General features: G+C 35.4%; 1 protein-coding gene across 1 annotated transcript in view; it reads left to right on the top strand.

Moving 5' to 3' along the window:
- Window positions 1–19,220, top strand: part of CNGB3 (cyclic nucleotide gated channel subunit beta 3) — a 60,166-nt gene that overhangs the window by 16,587 nt on the left and 24,359 nt on the right. Inside the window, exons 4-9 of the mRNA XM_066204802.1 lie at window positions 10,848–11,002; window positions 12,445–12,648; window positions 13,204–13,412; window positions 15,252–15,302; window positions 17,261–17,347; window positions 19,006–19,070. Of these exons, the coding sequence (XP_066060899.1) occupies window positions 10,848–11,002; window positions 12,445–12,648; window positions 13,204–13,412; window positions 15,252–15,302; window positions 17,261–17,347; window positions 19,006–19,070 (771 nt within the window). The remainder of the gene's footprint in view (window positions 1–10,847; window positions 11,003–12,444; window positions 12,649–13,203; window positions 13,413–15,251; window positions 15,303–17,260; window positions 17,348–19,005; window positions 19,071–19,220) is intronic.

Here is a 19,220-nt window from a genome sequence, read left to right on the forward strand (position 1 = left end):
CATCCAGGGAGTCCAGCCAGAAGCAAAAAAGACAGGATCAGAGACAGGGCTGGAGGCAAGGCTACAAGACAGGTCCAAAGTCTGTCCAGGAGACAGGACCAGAGACAGAACCGGAGGTAGATATACCTAGATATAGCTCAGGCAGTGACCAAGGCCTGACCTGAAGGGGACAAGAAAGACCCATGGGCATAGAGTGTGGGTGGAAGTCCCACTGGGAGTCCCAGGGCAATCAATTTATGTAGACTATTTTCTTATGTTAAACATCTTTCAAGAGTCAAAGTTTAATCAAAAGTCATCCGATTTGCAAGAAATCATCAGTATGTCCATTTACTCTGAGTAATATACATAAAGAAATAAGGTTTGAGGATATATATTTTTTCACAAATCATATACATCCATAGCTCATCAACTTTCATGGAAATGATAATAGAAAAGTTTTCACCTTATCGGCTCTTACTGTGACATTTAATTTTTTAAAATACAGGCTCAGATACATACAATATGGAAGAGGGAAGGAAGGCAATTTTACTCTTTGGAACTGCACATTTTTTATTTTCCTCTAAAAAGAGCAATTTTTTCTTCTTGCTTGCTAATTGAATGACAATTTTGACAAATATTGCATTTGATCCTAAAAATTCCCATAGAAATTGTTTGTCCACAAAAACAAACAAACAAACAAAAAACAGAAACCAAACCAAACAAAAAAAAACCAAAAAAACAAAAACAAAAAAAAACAAACAAACAAACAAAAAAACACCCAAAAAACCCACTAAAACCTGCCTTTCTCTCTCAGCACATTCTCATTTTTTTAAATATTCCAATGCATGGTGATGGACACTAATAAAAAGTAGAGAGACACAACACTGGTGTCAGCCACTTGAACACTCTGTCTGAAAGAAGAAACCTACAAGAATGGATGATGTAGCAAGCACTGAATTACAGCCTAGTGACTGAAACATTTAATATCTGTTTCCTAATGGCTTGGATAGAATTGCACACAAATTGGCTTTGTCTGCCAATATATTTTTTCTTCCCTCTATCTTTATTGATAATGTACCAGAGCAACAGGTAATTTTCATTAATAGCTATTTGGTGAGCAATAATAACCTCTGGAAGTGTGGGCTAAGACTACCCTGTCTCTTCACGGCAAGAAATAAGGGAGCAGAAGAACAGTCAGCGCCTCATTTGCACCCTAATAGAAGACAGAGAGTCTTATTAACAAGAAACTAGCACAAAGCTTCAAGGTATGAGACAAAGAAATTGCATCAAGTCCTGGAAAAGACAGAGTATGGAAGAAGGTAAACACAGCATCTCAGAGTATAGATCTGAGAAAATGGAGGGACACAAAGAGCTATGATCTCTTCTCTCCTCTGTTTCTTTTAAAAGCCTTTAAGCCCCGTTGAATTTGTAAGAGTATTTCATCTTCCCAGATTACCAAAGAGATTACAGTGTACTATTTATACTAATGCAGTATGCTGAAACCTCAGTGAAGGATCATGAACCCTACTGTGCAAAATACTGCATAAAAATATAATCCATATTTAGAGGGTAAATATTTAAGACCACAGAAAGGAAAAATATTGCAATAGATAACTGGGACTTCCTATGCTTTTAGATTTCATCTCAAACTCTTACACATTCTCATTTATGTTTAGAGAGGAAAAAAATTACATCTGATATGCCACCTTCAGAATCTAGCTATTACAAATAAAATATAAAAATAAAATATAAAATGCGTTAGATAAATTTTAATAAAATATTACATTTATTTTTAAAAATAGTGTTTCCACCCAGAAAGCATACTCATCTGATTCTGCTTTTTCAAATGCAGAAACACAGCTTTTCACATTTTAAAAAAAGTGAACTTCAGAACTGCAAACTTCCATATTACCATGGTTGGTTCAGGCAAACTGAACTTCATGTTTGTGGTTTCCTTTTCTCATAGCCACACCCTATTACATAAGAGACTCTACCAGTCCTTCTATAAAGAAGATTTTTTTCCTCTTTAATTTGGTTAATAGCAAGAAAAGAAAACAAAACAAAGATTAAGAGGCAATTTGCTATGTGGTGCGTATCCAGGTTAATAAAGAGAATTCCTGCTGGGAGCATGTTCTTAGTGAGTAATGCACTTCATTTACCTCAATAACCTCAAACAAGAAAATTACTGTGCTTATTAGTGCTTGCCATCCACTAGTTACAACACATCAATTCAATGAGTAGGTGCACCTTAGAGAAACTATGTCCTATCACAAATACAAAATCTCAGCACATTAGTGAAACAGACCCAGTATCAACCCTCTGCAGAGCCACTGGAAATCCTTGATTAGTGTAGGAACATCAGGGATGTACGAAAACGACACTCACGGCAATAAACTCCAATCAAATTTAGATGAAGTAAAACAAGGCCAATGCTGGGCCTTACGAAAAATCCCAGTTTAAACTTAGTTACAAGTGCATTTTATGGAGCAACATTTCCTTAGTTGTTTCCGGCTAATCACTGCTGTACTTTAAATCGTAAACAGATGGAATGCATCTAATATATTTATTACGCCTGACTGAAAAGATATTAATGTGTTAAAAAGTAAAAGTACTTTTCTTAGCACTTATATTCCCTCTGCTTAGGCCTTATTTTTCAGAGCCTGTCACTTCTACTTCTTGGACTTGAGTTTCTGAAATGACTATATTGAGAACTGCAAATTAAATAGAAAGGTGATGGTGTGCTCTCTATATCAAAATGGATTAACCTTGCCATAATCTTTGCTGAGATGGATTTTCCCAGAGCCTTTAAATTCTATCCTATCTGCAGGATGTAGTTACTCTTGGTATTTAATTTCACTCACTCTGCATGGCAATCAAGTAGGTAGCCTGAAATTAAAAAGTAGTGGATTCAGAAGTTTTTCATTGAACAATAAATGAAGTGAGGAAAGGATAGGAATGTCATTATACAGACTGAAATGCTGGGTTTTTTTACCCTTGAATTATTTCAAATCATATATTCATAATATTTATATGTATTTATTGTTAACTGCATCAATGGAAGAAATTGGTTTGTTTGGTTTTTTTTTAAATATGTAACAAAGTAAGAGTATAGTTTGTCATATTTTGCCACTAACTGATTTCTTTGATTTAAACCAATTTCTGTGCATCTTGTGTAAATCATCCATTCACTTAATATTTTTCAAAGTAAGAAAAATCCTTTAGTAAAAAAAGAGGACTTATAATTTACTCAAAATATTATCTCTGCTATTATATGTTGAGTCATTTTTGGGAAAAAAAAAAGCAAAGCAATGAGCATTGTGACAGGCACTATGTGTAATATAAAACATTTATATTTAAATTGCACTTGTAATTAAATTACATTTCTACCAAACATTTCCAAATATATCAGGGCCTTTCTTGATAAATCTAAGAGGCATATAAACCTAAGACATAATGCTTATCATTTAGTAAAAGAAAACTGAATAATACTTCATGACAGGTGTAAGTATTCATGCCTATGTTTAATCTTGTCCAACATATTTTTTTAAAACATCCTGTCTCCAGTTACTTACTCTTTTTTCAAGTCTTAAACATTTAGGATGCAAATGTCCCATGTTGTACAGTCCAAGAGAGGAACAGAGGAAACAGTGACAGGTGGAGACATGAGGGTCAGATGAGAAGACAAACACATCCGGCAGCCCAGTTTTATTCAAGACCCTGGGTAGATGATACTCAGGAGAAGAAGTGGGGTGAGCAGTGTCTGCAGGGAACACACCTACTTTGTTGCTGCATTTGGAAATGTGCCAGGATCTTACAAGAAGTGGAAAGGATTGTCTTAAATACAAGTAATTGGAAGACATCTCAGAGGAATAGGTTCTTTCTCTCCAAGATTCTTTGTGATCCTGGGAAAGGTACATGTAGTGAGTTCTTACAGAGGTGGCTGTAAGCAGAGCACACAGAGTTTACCCTAATGAAGGTAGATTTGAAACAAAGATGGTCACACCAAGGTAATTTTATATAATTAGCATAGGCAACGATGGCCCATGGCATGAAGTTTGGGAGCACATACTGAAAATTATGGAATTAACTGACATTCTTAGTCATCGTACAATTATTACCCCTGTACCAAATCCTTTGCATTTGGGGGGAGGAAAAAAAGTGAGAAAATTAAAATGTGCAAATTGCCAAAAAGTGAGATAAAAGAGAAAGGATGATAAATTTTACCCCATGTTTAAAATGCATAGGGGAAATTGTACCAAGTGATTTATATTGGGGAAAAAAAAATTGTAAAATGAAGATAGTGAAGCACAGAAATAAATTCTTTAGGAAGATTATGGAATGGCCATGACTAGACATATTTAGGAAAAGTTTAGATAAGAATCTTTCAGGTGTACCTCATCCTGCTTTGAGCTGTGAGGACAGGATATCTCAAACATCTCTACAGCCTTATGGTTGTGTGATTATTTTAGGGACCCTATGAAAACAGATGACAAATGAAAGTATCTATTGGAAATTAGGTTTTTCAAATTTGAGACTTTTTCCAACTTTTGAAAACATTCACAATGGGAAATTATATGTCATTTTTATTTTAGTTTTTAATTCCCTCCATATTAGGAAAAACTGAAAGATTAAAAAAAAAGGTTTTGTGCTGTGGTCACGAACTCTGTACTGCACTGTATCATACTATGATTAAATTATTTTACATAGCCATAAATTAAAGGCTTGTGTAAATAAGATATGTGTTTGTATTTAAAGATTAAAATGTTAAAAATTCCCGATAAATGGCAGATTCTCCAGACAGATTTAATTACTTACAGATAAGAAAGCCCCAATGACTCAATAGCACCAGATAAGGAAATAAATGAGAATGACTTCCTTAGACTGTTATACCTTTGTTCTAAAACAATTAGTATTAGAAATTATTCTGTCCTTATTTTTCACATCATAGTAAATAGTGCCATTAAACAACTTTGTATCACCAGTTACCTTAAGGAAAAGTGATTTTTCCATAGCTAATTGATACTTTCAACATTCATACTACTTGCTTTCTACTACATTTATAGTTCCTACTGCAGAATTTTAATTAAAATAAAATCTTATTCACATTTTTATCGGGTACCTTACTGAGGGTTCCATGTGTTCAGCATTGAGACAGACTCCTCCTTGGAGAGCACTGTAAAGAAGATTAGAGGATTCACAGATTGTTGTGACTGAATAACTAGAAGAACTGTCAAAAAAGCTGCTCTGAAAAATAATTGAGCTAAAAGGCAGGAATCTCTGCAGCCTAGATTATTAGATTTCAGTCTGCATTGCATCAAGGTTCAATACCAGTAGTTAAGTCTGAGAGATAGTGCCTTCCTTGAATATTGTCACTTCCATATCTGTTTTGCTTTATGAACACAACATGAGATCTGGGAAATGGAGGATCTGTGCATTTATTTTTTTCAAGAACACTTGCTTAGGGCCCAAACAAGCACGATCTTTGTACAAAGATGCTGAACTATATGAAAGTCATGAATTTCAATGGAAAGATTTTTTCATATGTTGTCTGTATGAAGCTCATAAATGCTAATATGCTTATAAATGCTTCTTGCTCGTACATACATAAAACCAAAACCAACCCAAATATAATTAAATTAATGAAACAGGTAATGAAATATATAGTAAGACAAAGGAACATCAGTTTAAAATAAAATTGCATTGCGAAGAACAACTCAATCCTAAAATGAAATTAAATAAAAATGTGATTTTTTCTGTTTTATTGCAATGGAAAGTCAGTATAATGCCAGTATATCAAAAACACAGCAAATAGAAAAGGACATTTCCTTCTGTGTCAGTAAAGATGAGCCTTTAACAGAAAATTTCCGTTGCTAGGGGTGGTTTAGATTGGCTATTAGAAAAAAAAATATCACTAAAAGAATGGAAAGGCATTGGAATAAACTGCCCAGGAAAGCATTTAGATGTGCCTCTTGGTTCAGGGGTAATTATGGTGGTGCTGGGTTGACAGTTGTACTAGATGGTCTTGAAGTTCTCTTCCAACTTTGATGATTGTGTGTTTAAAGGAAAAGATGATGGGTCAGAGGAAGACACTTGTTTCAAGACTGTTAAGGAAAGTTTTTTAAAAGTCTGTGGAATCTAAAGTGTGAACAGCTTGTTCCAAGAATTTAAGATAATATATTTGTCTTAGAAACTTACTTTCTTGGCACTTGAGCTATTAAGATTTTTGGAAGAAAAAGTTGGTGGTTAATACACAGGTTAAAGCACTTATCCACTTCCCAAACTTTATGTATTTCAAGTTTGTTTGCTGAAGAGGATTTCCTGTCATGCTGCATACATTCTTTTGCTTTCTTGGGAATCACAGCCTACAACAGTCTTTATGATCTCAGCTCGTATAATCTTGAAGTCTATCACACTTGTGTCAACTGCTCCTCACTCATAGTAAAAGCTGCCTAGAATTCTGTTCATTAAAGGCTTGAAAACTTTCTTCAGACATTTAACTCATGATAATTCTGTGCCACTATTCACATTTATTCTGTTCACAATACTTTTTCTCAGCTCAAATATCTATTTTCCCAGGATTCTCCACCAAAATTTGACCTTATAGACAATGATCTTATTATGTCTCAGTCTGGTATTTTGTCCTTTTCAAAGTCATGTTCCCAGTAGCCTTGGCCATACTAAGAGACTTTCTGGAGTCTCCTACAGGAATGCACCTTTTCAGTATAGCTGGTCAGAATAATTCTTACATTGGCCTATATCCCGATATTAATGCTTATTTCCCTGGCAGCATGTCATATGCATTCTACAGTTACATTTGCACCAATGTTTTTCATGGCCAGTTTATGTGTGGCTTATAGACGACTTCCCTTTGACTAAACACTTGGACATTTATCCTTTTGTCACTTGCAACTGATGATCCCAGCATTTACTAAAGCAATTCTTACCCATTTCATTCAAAGGACATGTCTGCAGTATGGGGCATTAGATTTGTCCTTGTTTCTATTACTTAGACAAAATAATTCAAATTTTCCTGCATAGGAATCATTCCTACTTTTTAATCTTCCAAATCCAATGTCCTATTAAACATCATTAGTAAACTACTAAATTTTGTACCAAAATCATGAAGGAGAATATTAAAGCTGACTCCTAAAACCCCGTCAGCATCCTGTGCAGATAAAGGAGAAAAATGGTCTCTCTTCACAGGTAATTCAGAGCAGAAACCTATCTCAGTCATTCTGAACTTCTCCTCAGGGAAGCCTTCTTTGGACTATAAAGATAGTATAATTAAAATAGCAAAAGTTAGCTTTTTGAAACACCTCTCTTGCTGCACCAAGCATGTGACTAACATGTGGGATTTTTTCTCTTACTAGTTTTCCTAGTAATTTAGGATGACTGACCTTAGGCTTGGAACTCAGGGCTTCTAAGGTATTGCTCACACTGGGATTGTCAGCAAAAATTGAGGATGTGTTTTTGAATCAATACATTTCATGATGCCTGGAATTACGTTTTTCTTTCTCTCTGAAATCTTTCTTATCTGTGCCATCATGTTTTGTGTATTATCATATCCTTCTGAAAACTGATGTCTGCATTAGAGATTCTCAATAATTTATTCAGAAAAGACAAATTTTTTTTTAAGACACAGATTTTAAATACAATCATAAATCACAACATCAGAGCTCTATAAAAGCATTGAAAGCTCTATTGCAAGAACAAGAACTCTATTTCCATTAATTAGCAGAAATTTTCTTAAGTGCTGCAAAGAAAAAACAGGGTTATACTTGAAACCAGCAAAAAGTGTTTTGGATATTTCCAGGCAGTATACATTTATGAAATACATTTTCTCAGGGGTCACCTGGTAGATAAAACATGAAATTGAACTCAGGTATTTTGGTGTTCATGGCCAGAAACAGCGACTAATTAAAACTCTAGATTGCAACTTAGAAAAGGGCAAACCTTCTGAAATAACTATTGCATTTCTTATCACTGTTTGCTTTAACTCTTAACACAGAAAACTTTCAACCGACAAGTACATTACAGCTGTTGCATAGATTAGTATACTCAATACAGTATTTCCATAGCCAATTTCATAGTGATATTCTTTAACTATGCTATAGGTATCTAAATCTTCTCCTGTGGTTTGGGAAGAACAAAGGCACTGCAATTTTATCACTAAACAAACAAATTTAAATCTGCAAGTTACAAAAATAAAATCTACAAATTAAAAAAATCAGAAAATTGCATTATTGTACTTCTCATGTTACATATATTGCTATTGTAAAACAAAACACATTTGAGGTAGTAACAAGACTTTGTGCATAGTACATGAGTTACTGTCCTGATTTTCATTTCCTAGGCCACATGAAATTACTTGCACAGGGAATCAACATTTCCTCTCTGCAAAGGACTACATGAAAAGTAAATAATGTAGACCTAGGCCTATTGTAACATACTGCACAAAGGTCAAAGATAAATTGCTTAAAGAAAAAACATTCTGTTCTGAAAGAATAACAGCTTAGAACAAAATCCTAGCATGAGGTGATGCGAGAGAAGGAGTCAAGTTTAAATAAAAGTGATTTAGTGAAATTTAAATGGGCTTTATTAGCTTAGGCAATTTAAAACGCCCCCCACACAAAGTACATATACTAGAAACATCCTCAAATTAGCAGTGTTCAACGTGCAGCCTCTTCCATCTGTATTATCCAAAGAAAATTTAAAGTAAGCATTTTGTTACAAGAAAATAATGGAGTAGGAGGTAATACAAGCCAAATGAGAAGTAGTGCAGGGAAAATCAATTTCTCATCAACTGCAGGGCAAATAACTTTAAATTAAGTTACATAGATTCTAATCAGTACCAAATGGAAACATGGTTCCTCTGCACTACATTCCACCAAATTCATGATTGAGGAGACCTTAACTTTCATTGGAAAATCTATGAAATAACTGGAAAATCTTAGACAATTTGTAGGTAATTCCTAGAAAGAAGATAGAAGGGGCCTTTGGCATGACACTTGTGGTAAGTGATATCTAACTATGAGATAGCTAATGACCTGAGAAAATACAGCAACTGCAAAGACTAAGAACTATTTAAAATTCTTTGCATAGAAGCCAAAACCTAATTGTGAGATGTTAGCTCAAAACAAGAAAGGATGTCATTACATTGCAGATGGCCTGAGCAAAGGGACAATGTGACACAAAAGGAACTGTGACGAGATTACAAAATGTATTAGAACTGTTTTGGTTAATCTCCTGTCTGAGGAGTTTTAAGAAATACAGCATACAAGACTTTAATTAGGGTAATGAAAAGCATATACTTCCAAACTTTTGCTTCTGCTGCTGCTTCTAACAGCATATCTCCACTTTATCCAATGGTTTTATTGCTGAAGGATTTTCACATGCTTAAATTATACTTCCTTGTGCACTGTGATTTGTGTTGTGTCTCCAGAAAATTGCTTCTCAAAACGCTACACACATCCCACTCTGACACTTGCCTTTTTTAGCTACAGCTCCATCTGTTAGAAATTTCAAAGTAGGTTTAGGTCTTGAGGAGACATGGTATTTATTCAAAGATCACTTTGCAGTGGTGTTCATTTCTTCCCTATCCAAGGTACTGTCATACCATTTTCTCCCGTACTCACATTTGGGAAGATTTTCTCATTAATCCAGACATTTCAAGCATATGTCACTTTTGGTCTGCCGCTACTCTTACTGTAGCCACATCCCTATAGTACTTGGGACAGAGCTGAAAACCTGTTAAGAAAGAAAGAACAATTTCCTGCTCTAGCCCCTATATTGGGCATAGTTTTCAGGATTTCAGTACAGGGGTGACAATTGTGACTTGTTTGGAAGGAGATCTTGAGCTGCCCTGTGCCAGTCACAGGCATTTCCAGCCATCTCTGACACCTGTGCATCACATCAGCTGAGAAGGGTTGAGTCAAGGATACAGAAAAAAAATCCCATGTCCTGGTCTCTGCGTAGAGGAAGTCCACATGTGTGGCCCAGCTGCCAGCTGTGTTGCACTCCAAAACAACCCCAGTCTGCAAAATCAGACATTAGCAAGTAACCAAGGATGAAATACCAAGCAAGAATAAGCACAGAGGAGCTGATCAAGAACCACTTCACCTAGATTTTCTGTTTAACTGTCCAGCATGCATAAAACCTAATGAAGCATTCATTTCAGTGTAGAGTATGAGTTTGCAGGTGTTTGAAAATCAATAGAATCAATAGTTCTCAGGTTTGAAAAAAATGCTGTGAGTGCTGGCATATCAGCTTAGTGTTGCTATGACCCTGGGCAAACTCTTAGCAGAAAAAGAAGAAACCTTAGTGTTTAGTTTCCACTGATAAGAGATGCAATTGTTTTTTTACCTCATGTTAGCAATAACAAGCCATAAAAAACATAGATGAAATCAATTTTCCCAACATCAGAAAGTGTAAAGTAACCATAAGTCCCTTCTTCTTCATCTGCATTTCCTGTCATCATTAGGATATTGCCATGTAACAACGAGCACATTTTTATACATGTGAAGAGGATGCCTTGTAACTTAGTGAATACATCAGGTAAGCCCTAGGCCTTACATAGCCACAGTAGAACTTGGTGAAAAGCACCAGTGGGAAGCCAGTAGTGGAGCAGGCTAAAGAGGGTACCCTGACCTTCTCTGCTTGAAATAACACAGACTGCTCCTGACATGAGCAGGAGACAAGAGCAGGTGACTTAGGTTTCCACTTAGCATGAGTTAAGTGAATGAATAACCACTGTGCTCAGTAAAGATCCAAGGTTAATGCCTGACTTCAGCTAAGAAATAGAATTACCACTGTTTCCTTCCATTGATTTCCAGTACATTAAGCCTTTTTTTCTCTTTTGTTTCAATTAGCACACAGAAGCCAGCACATCCAGGTTTCCAAACAAACGAGTTTGCTGATGCCCAGCTTCAAGAGATTGTCAAAAAATTGCGTGAAAGGGCAAACGTGTATAAGGAAAAGCTGAATGACCCAGTGATATCTTCACCTGAAGCAAGTCCTCCAGTTTGTAAGTGCTTCTAGAAATAGCTGAGCATTTGTTCCGTTTAAAACTGAAAATAATCCTGTGGTAACAGAAAATACTGTGATAATTCTTTGGAAGTATGGTGTGTTTATCCACTGGAAAGGATCACTTTGTGCCCTATGTAGTCAACTTATCCCTATTTCTCTACACTAAGCCAGAATCCTTAAGTGCAACCTCCCTTTGAATGATATCACTGAAGAATTTGGGGAAAAACTTTACAGAGGCAGTATCTAGAATCACTCATGTCAAGAAGTCCCCTGTATTTTGGAATAGCTCCCAGAGATGTTTATTCCTGGAGATGAATCTTAAACATATGAAGAAACATATATATCTTATGAGTGAATGTTAGTCACTTTGATGAGAGATCATCTGTGTAAATAAAGCAAATAAAATTTTAGCCTTGACAGAAATCTGGACACACTGAAGACTTTAAGTCCATACTTTAAATAGAGCAAACTCATATGACATTAATAAATAATTGACTTTTGACAAAATATGAAACATAACTCAATTTTTCTCTGCTTGAGAGGAAAGTTTGACTTTCCTTTTCCTCTCCACAAAGAATTGAGTGTGGTGGTTTTATGTTCTGGCACTTTTTAGAAGCTGTTCACTAGGCATGCATTTTTTAAAAAGTTGTAAAAATGGTGCCTGAAGAATAGTATACTATACCAACTGATAAGCAATTTTTTTTTCAATTATTTCTTTGATGATCTACCGCTTTTGTTCCTGTAGAACTTTTGACCTTTATTTTCTAACTTATTATAGATCCAGTTTGTGAGCTGACTGCTAAGACTGTGTACTCTAATCAGAGGTAAAGCCACCGGAATTAATAGGACACCAGAATTATATAGAATATATAATATGTGCAAACAGCATTATCCATCTCAAAGATGGAAGAAGTGGTTTCAAAGGAGCGCTACAAGATTTTGATTAGCCTAGAAATGTACCAAACCATAGGCTTCCCACTAGTTTCACCAGCTGCATCTTGCATATCAGGTCTCAGGAAAGGGGAGACATCAGCCCACAGCACAGGTGTCTTCTTATCTCCATCCTCACTGCATTCATTCTTTGCAACAGTCATGTAAAGAGAAATGCTCAGTTGCATTAATGAATGCTAAATTATGAATTAACAATTTCCTTGTCAGTCTTATAAAAGGAATAACTTGTTGGCGTTGTCCAGGGATATTCAACAATACAGATACTGCACTCAGTAATGTAAGTGACCTGCTCATGATAGTGGATGCACATGTTTATACCAGCGGTGATTGTATTCTTCAAGTGTTTTTCTATGTATTTAATATAATGAATTTAGTCACTGCCCAGTGTTTTAGAAGTTATTTTAACATGAAGCTTTAGTCCATGTTAAAATAGGGTGTGTTAATTGAGCCATTATTTAAATGCAAATGTTTTTGGTAATCTGTGTCTAGCACCAAAGAAGGCTCCACCCCCACCAAAAGATGAAAAAAAAGATGAAAAGAAAGATGAAAAGAAAGATGAAAAGAAAGAGGAGGCAGAAGCAAAGCCAGAGGAGGATCATTACTGTGACATGCTGTGCTGTAAATTCAAAAAACCTCCACTGAAAAAATACATGGAGTATATGAAGCTACCAGAGACCATTGACTCATACACAGGTAAATTTAAAGCTTTGTAATAGAATGGGGTAAAGTCATATTGAAGTGACCTGGTATTGCATGACAGCTGTGAGCCACCATAAGATACATATTCCAGTTTGCAACTCCCAGAGACTCAGAGGTCCTGTCCTAAACATCATTTATACTAAGCAGGGAAAAGTGATATCAGTTTTAAATATGGTATGCACAAAGGTGTAACACAAACTGACCAGAATTAGAACCCAAGTCTTCTGTTTCTTGATCTGGAATTTGTACCATTCATTAGGTACATAATTCTGACATAATTCTTTTGTCAGTTATCATGAGCAGGATGCAAAATGACCATATAAGTTCCTTCAGATGCACTGAATTATATATGCTCTCATTTTTGCAAATTCCTTGTGTGACTCCTATTTCCAAACTATAGCACTTTATCAGCATTCCAGTTGCAAAAGGGAGAATGGTAGGTTGGTCTGGGCTGGAACATTCCCAGAGACTGCAGCAGAATGAATGCACCTAAAAGAATGACAACAGTCTCCAAGTTCAAGCCTATACACCCAATGCTTTTTGTTTCAGATCGCCGTTATGTGGCATGGCTCATGCTCGTGACAATCGCCTATAACTGGAACTGCTGGTTCATTCCCATGCGCTACGTGTTCCCATACCAAACCCCCAGCAACAAAATATATTGGTTTGCCATTGATGTGATCTGTGATATCTGCTACATCTGTGACTTAATAATTTTCCAGCCCCGAGTGCGGTTTGTCAAAGGGGGAGATATAATAGTAAGTATTGGAAGTGGGGCTTCCATGGGCAGTAGTTGTGTGTTAGAGTATTGAAATTCATCCAATCTGACACTTCTTTTTTAGCACTATATCAAATCTATGAAACTTTTTAATTTATCAAAGGATACATATATTTTTCATCACTGACCTTCCATTCTACACTGACGTTCCATTATCCTATGTAGGAAGAAACCCATCCATTATCTGAATTCTTAAAAATTGAAAAAAACAGATTTTAAAGTAACAGATGAGAGCAGCTGAAACAGGCATGCAGCTCTAAACAGATTCCTCACGGGAATCAGTGATCATGTGTACTCGTGCATATATATATGTATCAGTTGGTATGTTTGTGCGAAGCTTTCACCTATTTGCCTTGTACCAGAATCACAGTTGAAGACTGTTGAAGGCATATTCTGCTAGGGTTGGACAGGATATGTGTGCTTTGTAACAGATTGTGAGATGGTGGTTTTATTTTTTCCAAAATCAGAGCAAATCCCTGTATTTTTAGGATATTTTGAAAATAATTAGAGATAATCTCTTTTGGGGAAATAGGTATGTTCAATTTTGATTCTTGATACAATTTTTGTATTATCTTTTTATAGAAAAATGTAAAATAAAATTTTAAACAAGTTTCTGAAGGCTTGCCCTTAACCTACTTACGGATATCTAGAACATTAACTTTTCTTTAAAGTCTTCCCTGCTTTTAATTCTTTGACATCTTATAGAATAAAGGTGCCTAATTCAGAAAAAACCTCCAACTTTTGATAACTTCACCATTACATTACTGTGCCCAACAGACAGAAAATTCAAAATTATGTATCTTCAAATCTAATTTGGAACTAGCCTTGGTTAAGTGCTTTTACAAAAAAAATTATACATTGTACATACACGATATTACTGATACCTTTACAGACCAAGCTGTGCAAATATCATTTCAATAAGTATTAAATGCAGTGCAGTGGAATGTATTTTTCCACACCAAGACATTCAGTAACTGGATCTTGCCTAAATCCCACAAAACTCAATTTTTATGAACAAAATTAAAACTCTAACATATGAAGCTCAGCTTGTATTTCCCTTGAAGCTGTTTCTACAATTCACAGATTTTAGTGCACAGAACCCATGTCCTGCCTGATCTCCTGCATTTAGTTTAATGTTTAAACTGATAATAGTCAAAGTTGGAATGGAAATATGATTAAGAACTTAAAGCTATTTTTAAAGTTTCCCTGATAAAAATACAGAAAGTATAATAATAGATAAATTTCATTATATACTTGTGATTACCCTTTCTTATTATATTAGCATCAGTTCCCATGAAGAATTATTTAAAAAATAAAAAGCTAATCATTACTAATGAATGCAGTGTTGATTATTGTAATGTTAGTAATGCTAGCATGTTAATGTTAGCATTCAAAGAGCTAATTTTGTACAGCACCATTGGAAACACTCTAGGAATTTTTTCTTGGAATCACTGCAGATAAATGTATTTTTTGCCATGAAATTGAAATGGGTTGGGTTCAACATGAAGTGGTACAGATGTCTCAAGAGGGAAGGTTTGTGGAAAAAATGTAATGTACTTTTCTACACCAACATCGAGACTGGAAAAGAAAGACAAACCCCAACTCTCATTTTTTCAAGTAGTTCTAATAAAATCTGGTCTAATGTAAGCTAGACTAATAACGGTACTACTTCTCAGAAACATCTATAGATATTTCTTCATTCACATTTTTAGACCATCATTAAACTGTCATCACCCCTACTATACTGTGGAGTAGCAGAGGGTCATCCTTGACACTCTGATCTTGACTCTGCCTTTTTCTCCTTCCATTATCACTGTAGTCCGACAGAGCAGAAACGGAGAAGTTCTACCACAGCACTCTGAAATTTCGGGTAAGTAGACCCTGTGCTACTGATATCAATATGTAGTTCTGGCTGTATGATTTCACAGGATTTTTTTTTTTTTTTATTCACTGAAAATCACTGTTGGTTTAATAATATCAACAGGAAGCATTGGCTCAATGGTATATCAGTGCTCACCAGCTGAAGACTGCCATCTTCATAAACAGTCTTTAACTGGAAGAGAGAATACTTGTAAATGCAATTCTAAATATTATTTTGGAATTCTAATAAATTAATAAAATAGAATTTGATTAGGTTTTGTGAGGTCATCCCAGCACACACGCTAAAGACAAGAGCACCATTTTCCAGAGATTCATTTAAAAAAATTAAAACACCTGAAGAGAGATGTTAAGTCTATTCTGTAAACTCTTTTGAAGTACCTCATTGTATTGAATAGTTCCTCACTCACAGGAGCAGTCAAAAATTCAAACTAAGATTTTTGATGCTCATGGCACTTTGTAAAAACAAAGATGAATTTGATTTAGGAAAATTGTTGATGTTGCTTCTAAATGTTGGGGTTATTTTGCGAACAGAAGTGAGGGAGTTTATTGAATTCCTGATGAACATACAGCTCTGTGACACTAAGAACACATCTCAGACAATGCCCTCTCCTCTTCTCTACTTTTGCACCTGCCTTGTTCAGAGTTATTTTTTTCTCAGTGACTGTGGTGTCATAACTTAAATACTTGATATTAAGCTATCCAAAAGTGCAGGATATATACCATACAGTCAAATGGGTTCAACAGAGTGAAACTTACAGCAAGAGACCAAAGTGGATTTGTATGATTTTATTTTAAGTTCACACTCACTGTATGTTTAGAGCTCTTGATTTCTGGAGAAACTAATGGGTGTTGAGTGTTCTCAGTGTGGGAATATGTCGTATGATTAAGTACTAATTAGCAGTTACTGATATTAATGCACTTTTGACTACATTTTCCCTCCTCTTAGACATGTGTCTGAGAGCGGGAGAGAGAGAGGGGCCATAAGAGGCTGTTTCTCTCACTGAATTTTTTTGTTTGCTTTGCACACTGTTCAGGTAGTAATTGCTTCTTACTTGCATGGAGTGAAAGGTCAGTGCTGCAGGCTGGTTGCTGCCAAGACGATTTACACCCCTCAGTGCAAAGACATTTCTGATTACAGTGAGATAAAGCCCAGAGTTCCACATGCCTCTCTTACTGCCAAGCAATAACAGCAACAAAGCAAGGTTTCCAACTATCTTTAAAAAGGAAAAGATAAATTTGCCACAGCTTCCCTCTCTATCTTAGGAAAGAACAAAGCATGCAGATAAGAAAAGTAATCATATTGATAAGTTGGTGGACTGCAGGGAGACGTTGAAAATTATAGTAGTATGGGAAGAAGTAGCATACAAATATGATGGAAAAAAAAACTATTAAAAAAATCCAAACCAACCAACCAACTAACCAAACAAACAAAAAAACCCCAAGCCAAATTTATTGTCTTATGATGAATCTGTTGTTTGGAACACATGCCTTCCCTGTAAGTTGCAAGCAAGAAATCTAACTCATTGTGCTCCCTCAAATTGCTGTAGGAAGCCTTATTTCCAAAGGTGAAGTGCTTTTAAGAAGTGCTTGTGTAGTGTCCCCCCCCCACCTGCACTCACCAGCCACTCGCCAAACGTTTTAGTCTGGTCAGAGCTACAACTGAAAAAACAGACTATATTAATAATCAGATATATGAGATACTGTTAATAATCCACATGAAACAGATTAAAATCTTAGGCACAGGGGACTCAAAAGCAGGGCAGAGCCAAACAGCTGGTGTTTTCAAGGAGTTAATCTTACCTGCCAGTTCTTAGGAAGCTACATGCTTAGCATGCTGACTTTTCAAATATTATCATAGTCATGATTCAGTCTAAGAAGGTTTTTGACAGCAAATAAATACATTATGATTACTATGAAGTTTAAATTGACCTCTTTGCTCTTCAACAGCTTGATGTGCTATCAGTGTTTCCATTTGACATTTTATACTTCTTCTTTGGATTTAATCCAGCACTTCGAGCAAACAGGATGCTAAAGGTAAGATCTGTGTTAGTGATGGACGGCTAACCATGCCCAGATGTTTTTGCAATGCAACAGAAATTTTTTTATAATATTTAGGAATATGAAATTTAGAAACTGTAAAATATCTCCAGGCTAAGGTATAGCAACATAACTTAATAAAGTAACAAAAAATACAAGTCATAGCCTAGCCAAATTAGGCCCTTATTTTCTTATTTTTTTCTTCTGCCTTTATTATTTCCTACTTTCAAAAAGTATTTTTTGACTAAAGCTAGGTTTTTTCACAGTATTTAAATTAGATTAATCACAAATTACCTGCTTAATTTTCAAAGATTAAAAAATATATATCACTAATTAATGCCAATGTACTTTCCCCTTTTGTTGCCTATGTCAGGTGTTTAAAAGCAAGGGAGGTAATTTTAAGGACAAAAAAAACTATACTATAAAAAGAATATTATCAAGCACAAACTACTTTTGCTATCAAGGCCAAAGACACTTGGAGTTGTATAATAAGAGATGTGAGAAGGGATTAGTACCTTTGGCCAGTCTGTGGCTAAATGCATTTCTCTGCACAATCAACATGTTGACAAAGAATTTGTTTTCATTTAAAGTTGAGGGGGAACACAAGAACTCTGACAATAAAATTAAGATGTTCCTCACTTCAGTATTCAATAAAACTCCAGAATTCCTTAAATGAGAACGAAAATAATATGAAAGAATGAAAAGTTAAATAGTATCCTGTATGAGGCAACCAGCGGTGTATTGAACAGAAACAAAGAAAAAAGCTACATGTGATCACTAAAGATCAGCTGCAAATACTAAACAGGGAGAATCCTGTACACCTGCCGTTGACCACAGAGTATCCTCTAGTATGTGGCTGTTGATACATATGATCACTTACTGGAAGATTACTGGAATTTCAGCAAGAGAAAAAACGTATGTAATTCTTTGTGATCATTTTGCCCAGGCAATTATATATGTTTGAGGAAGTAGAAGCTGTTCACCTGCAGTACTCTGACCAAAACAACAAGGTTTTTCTATAATCAGATTAAGGGGATACTCAACACCAGTAAAACACTTGACTCAAATTTATCTTTGCTTTTCAGTTCACTTTTTTTTTTTTTTTTTTAACTGTTTGTGATGGTTTAGGAATAGTACTCTCCAATTTAGTACTCCCACTAAAACTGTATGCTGGTCTCTCTCTCCCTTCAACTGGAGGCACAAAAGGCAATAATCACAGATCGAGATAAGAACAATTTACTGGAAACAGCGAGACAAGAAAATGAACACTAGCAACAACATTGCTAATGACAGAGTGGATAAAAAAAGAAATGATTCACATGGAAAAACTCCCCAGTAATAAAAAATACCAGACAGCTCCCTCTGCTAGATTTTCTCAACAGGAAGGAACACCTTTCTTCCCTGGAGGAGCCAGTCCCTTTATCCCATTCCCAGCAATGACCTGAGGTGGTATAGAATAACATGGAATCCTAGCCATGCTCCTCCCAGCTACTGCAAAAATTAACCCGGTCGTGGCCAGAACCAATATTTATAAAAAGTATGATCACTGAAAAATTCATTTTCAAAATGTATATGTGAATTGATGCCAGTACTATTATAAAAAAATGTATACTGAAAAATAGTGATTGTACTATTTTCATTTGTTTTCCATTCAGCATAACACATTCTTTGAGTTTAATGATCGTTTGGAAGCTATTATGGAAAAAGCATACATCTACAGGTATGTGCTGATAAAACTCAAGTAGCATGCAAAGCTTGGCACAGAATGCATTTCAAATGATTTCATGAGCTGTCAGTTAAGCATTGAGTGGAATATGATACATCTTTACTTGTTCAGTTTGAAAGGTTTTTTTAAATATCTGTCTTTATG

The sequence above is a fragment of the Chamaea fasciata genome, unplaced genomic scaffold (assembly GCF_029207755.1).
Source record: "Chamaea fasciata isolate MVZ Bird 193981 ecotype frontalis unplaced genomic scaffold, bChaFas1.0.hap1 SCAF_1, whole genome shotgun sequence".
NCBI lineage: Eukaryota > Metazoa > Chordata > Aves > Passeriformes > Sylviidae > Chamaea > Chamaea fasciata.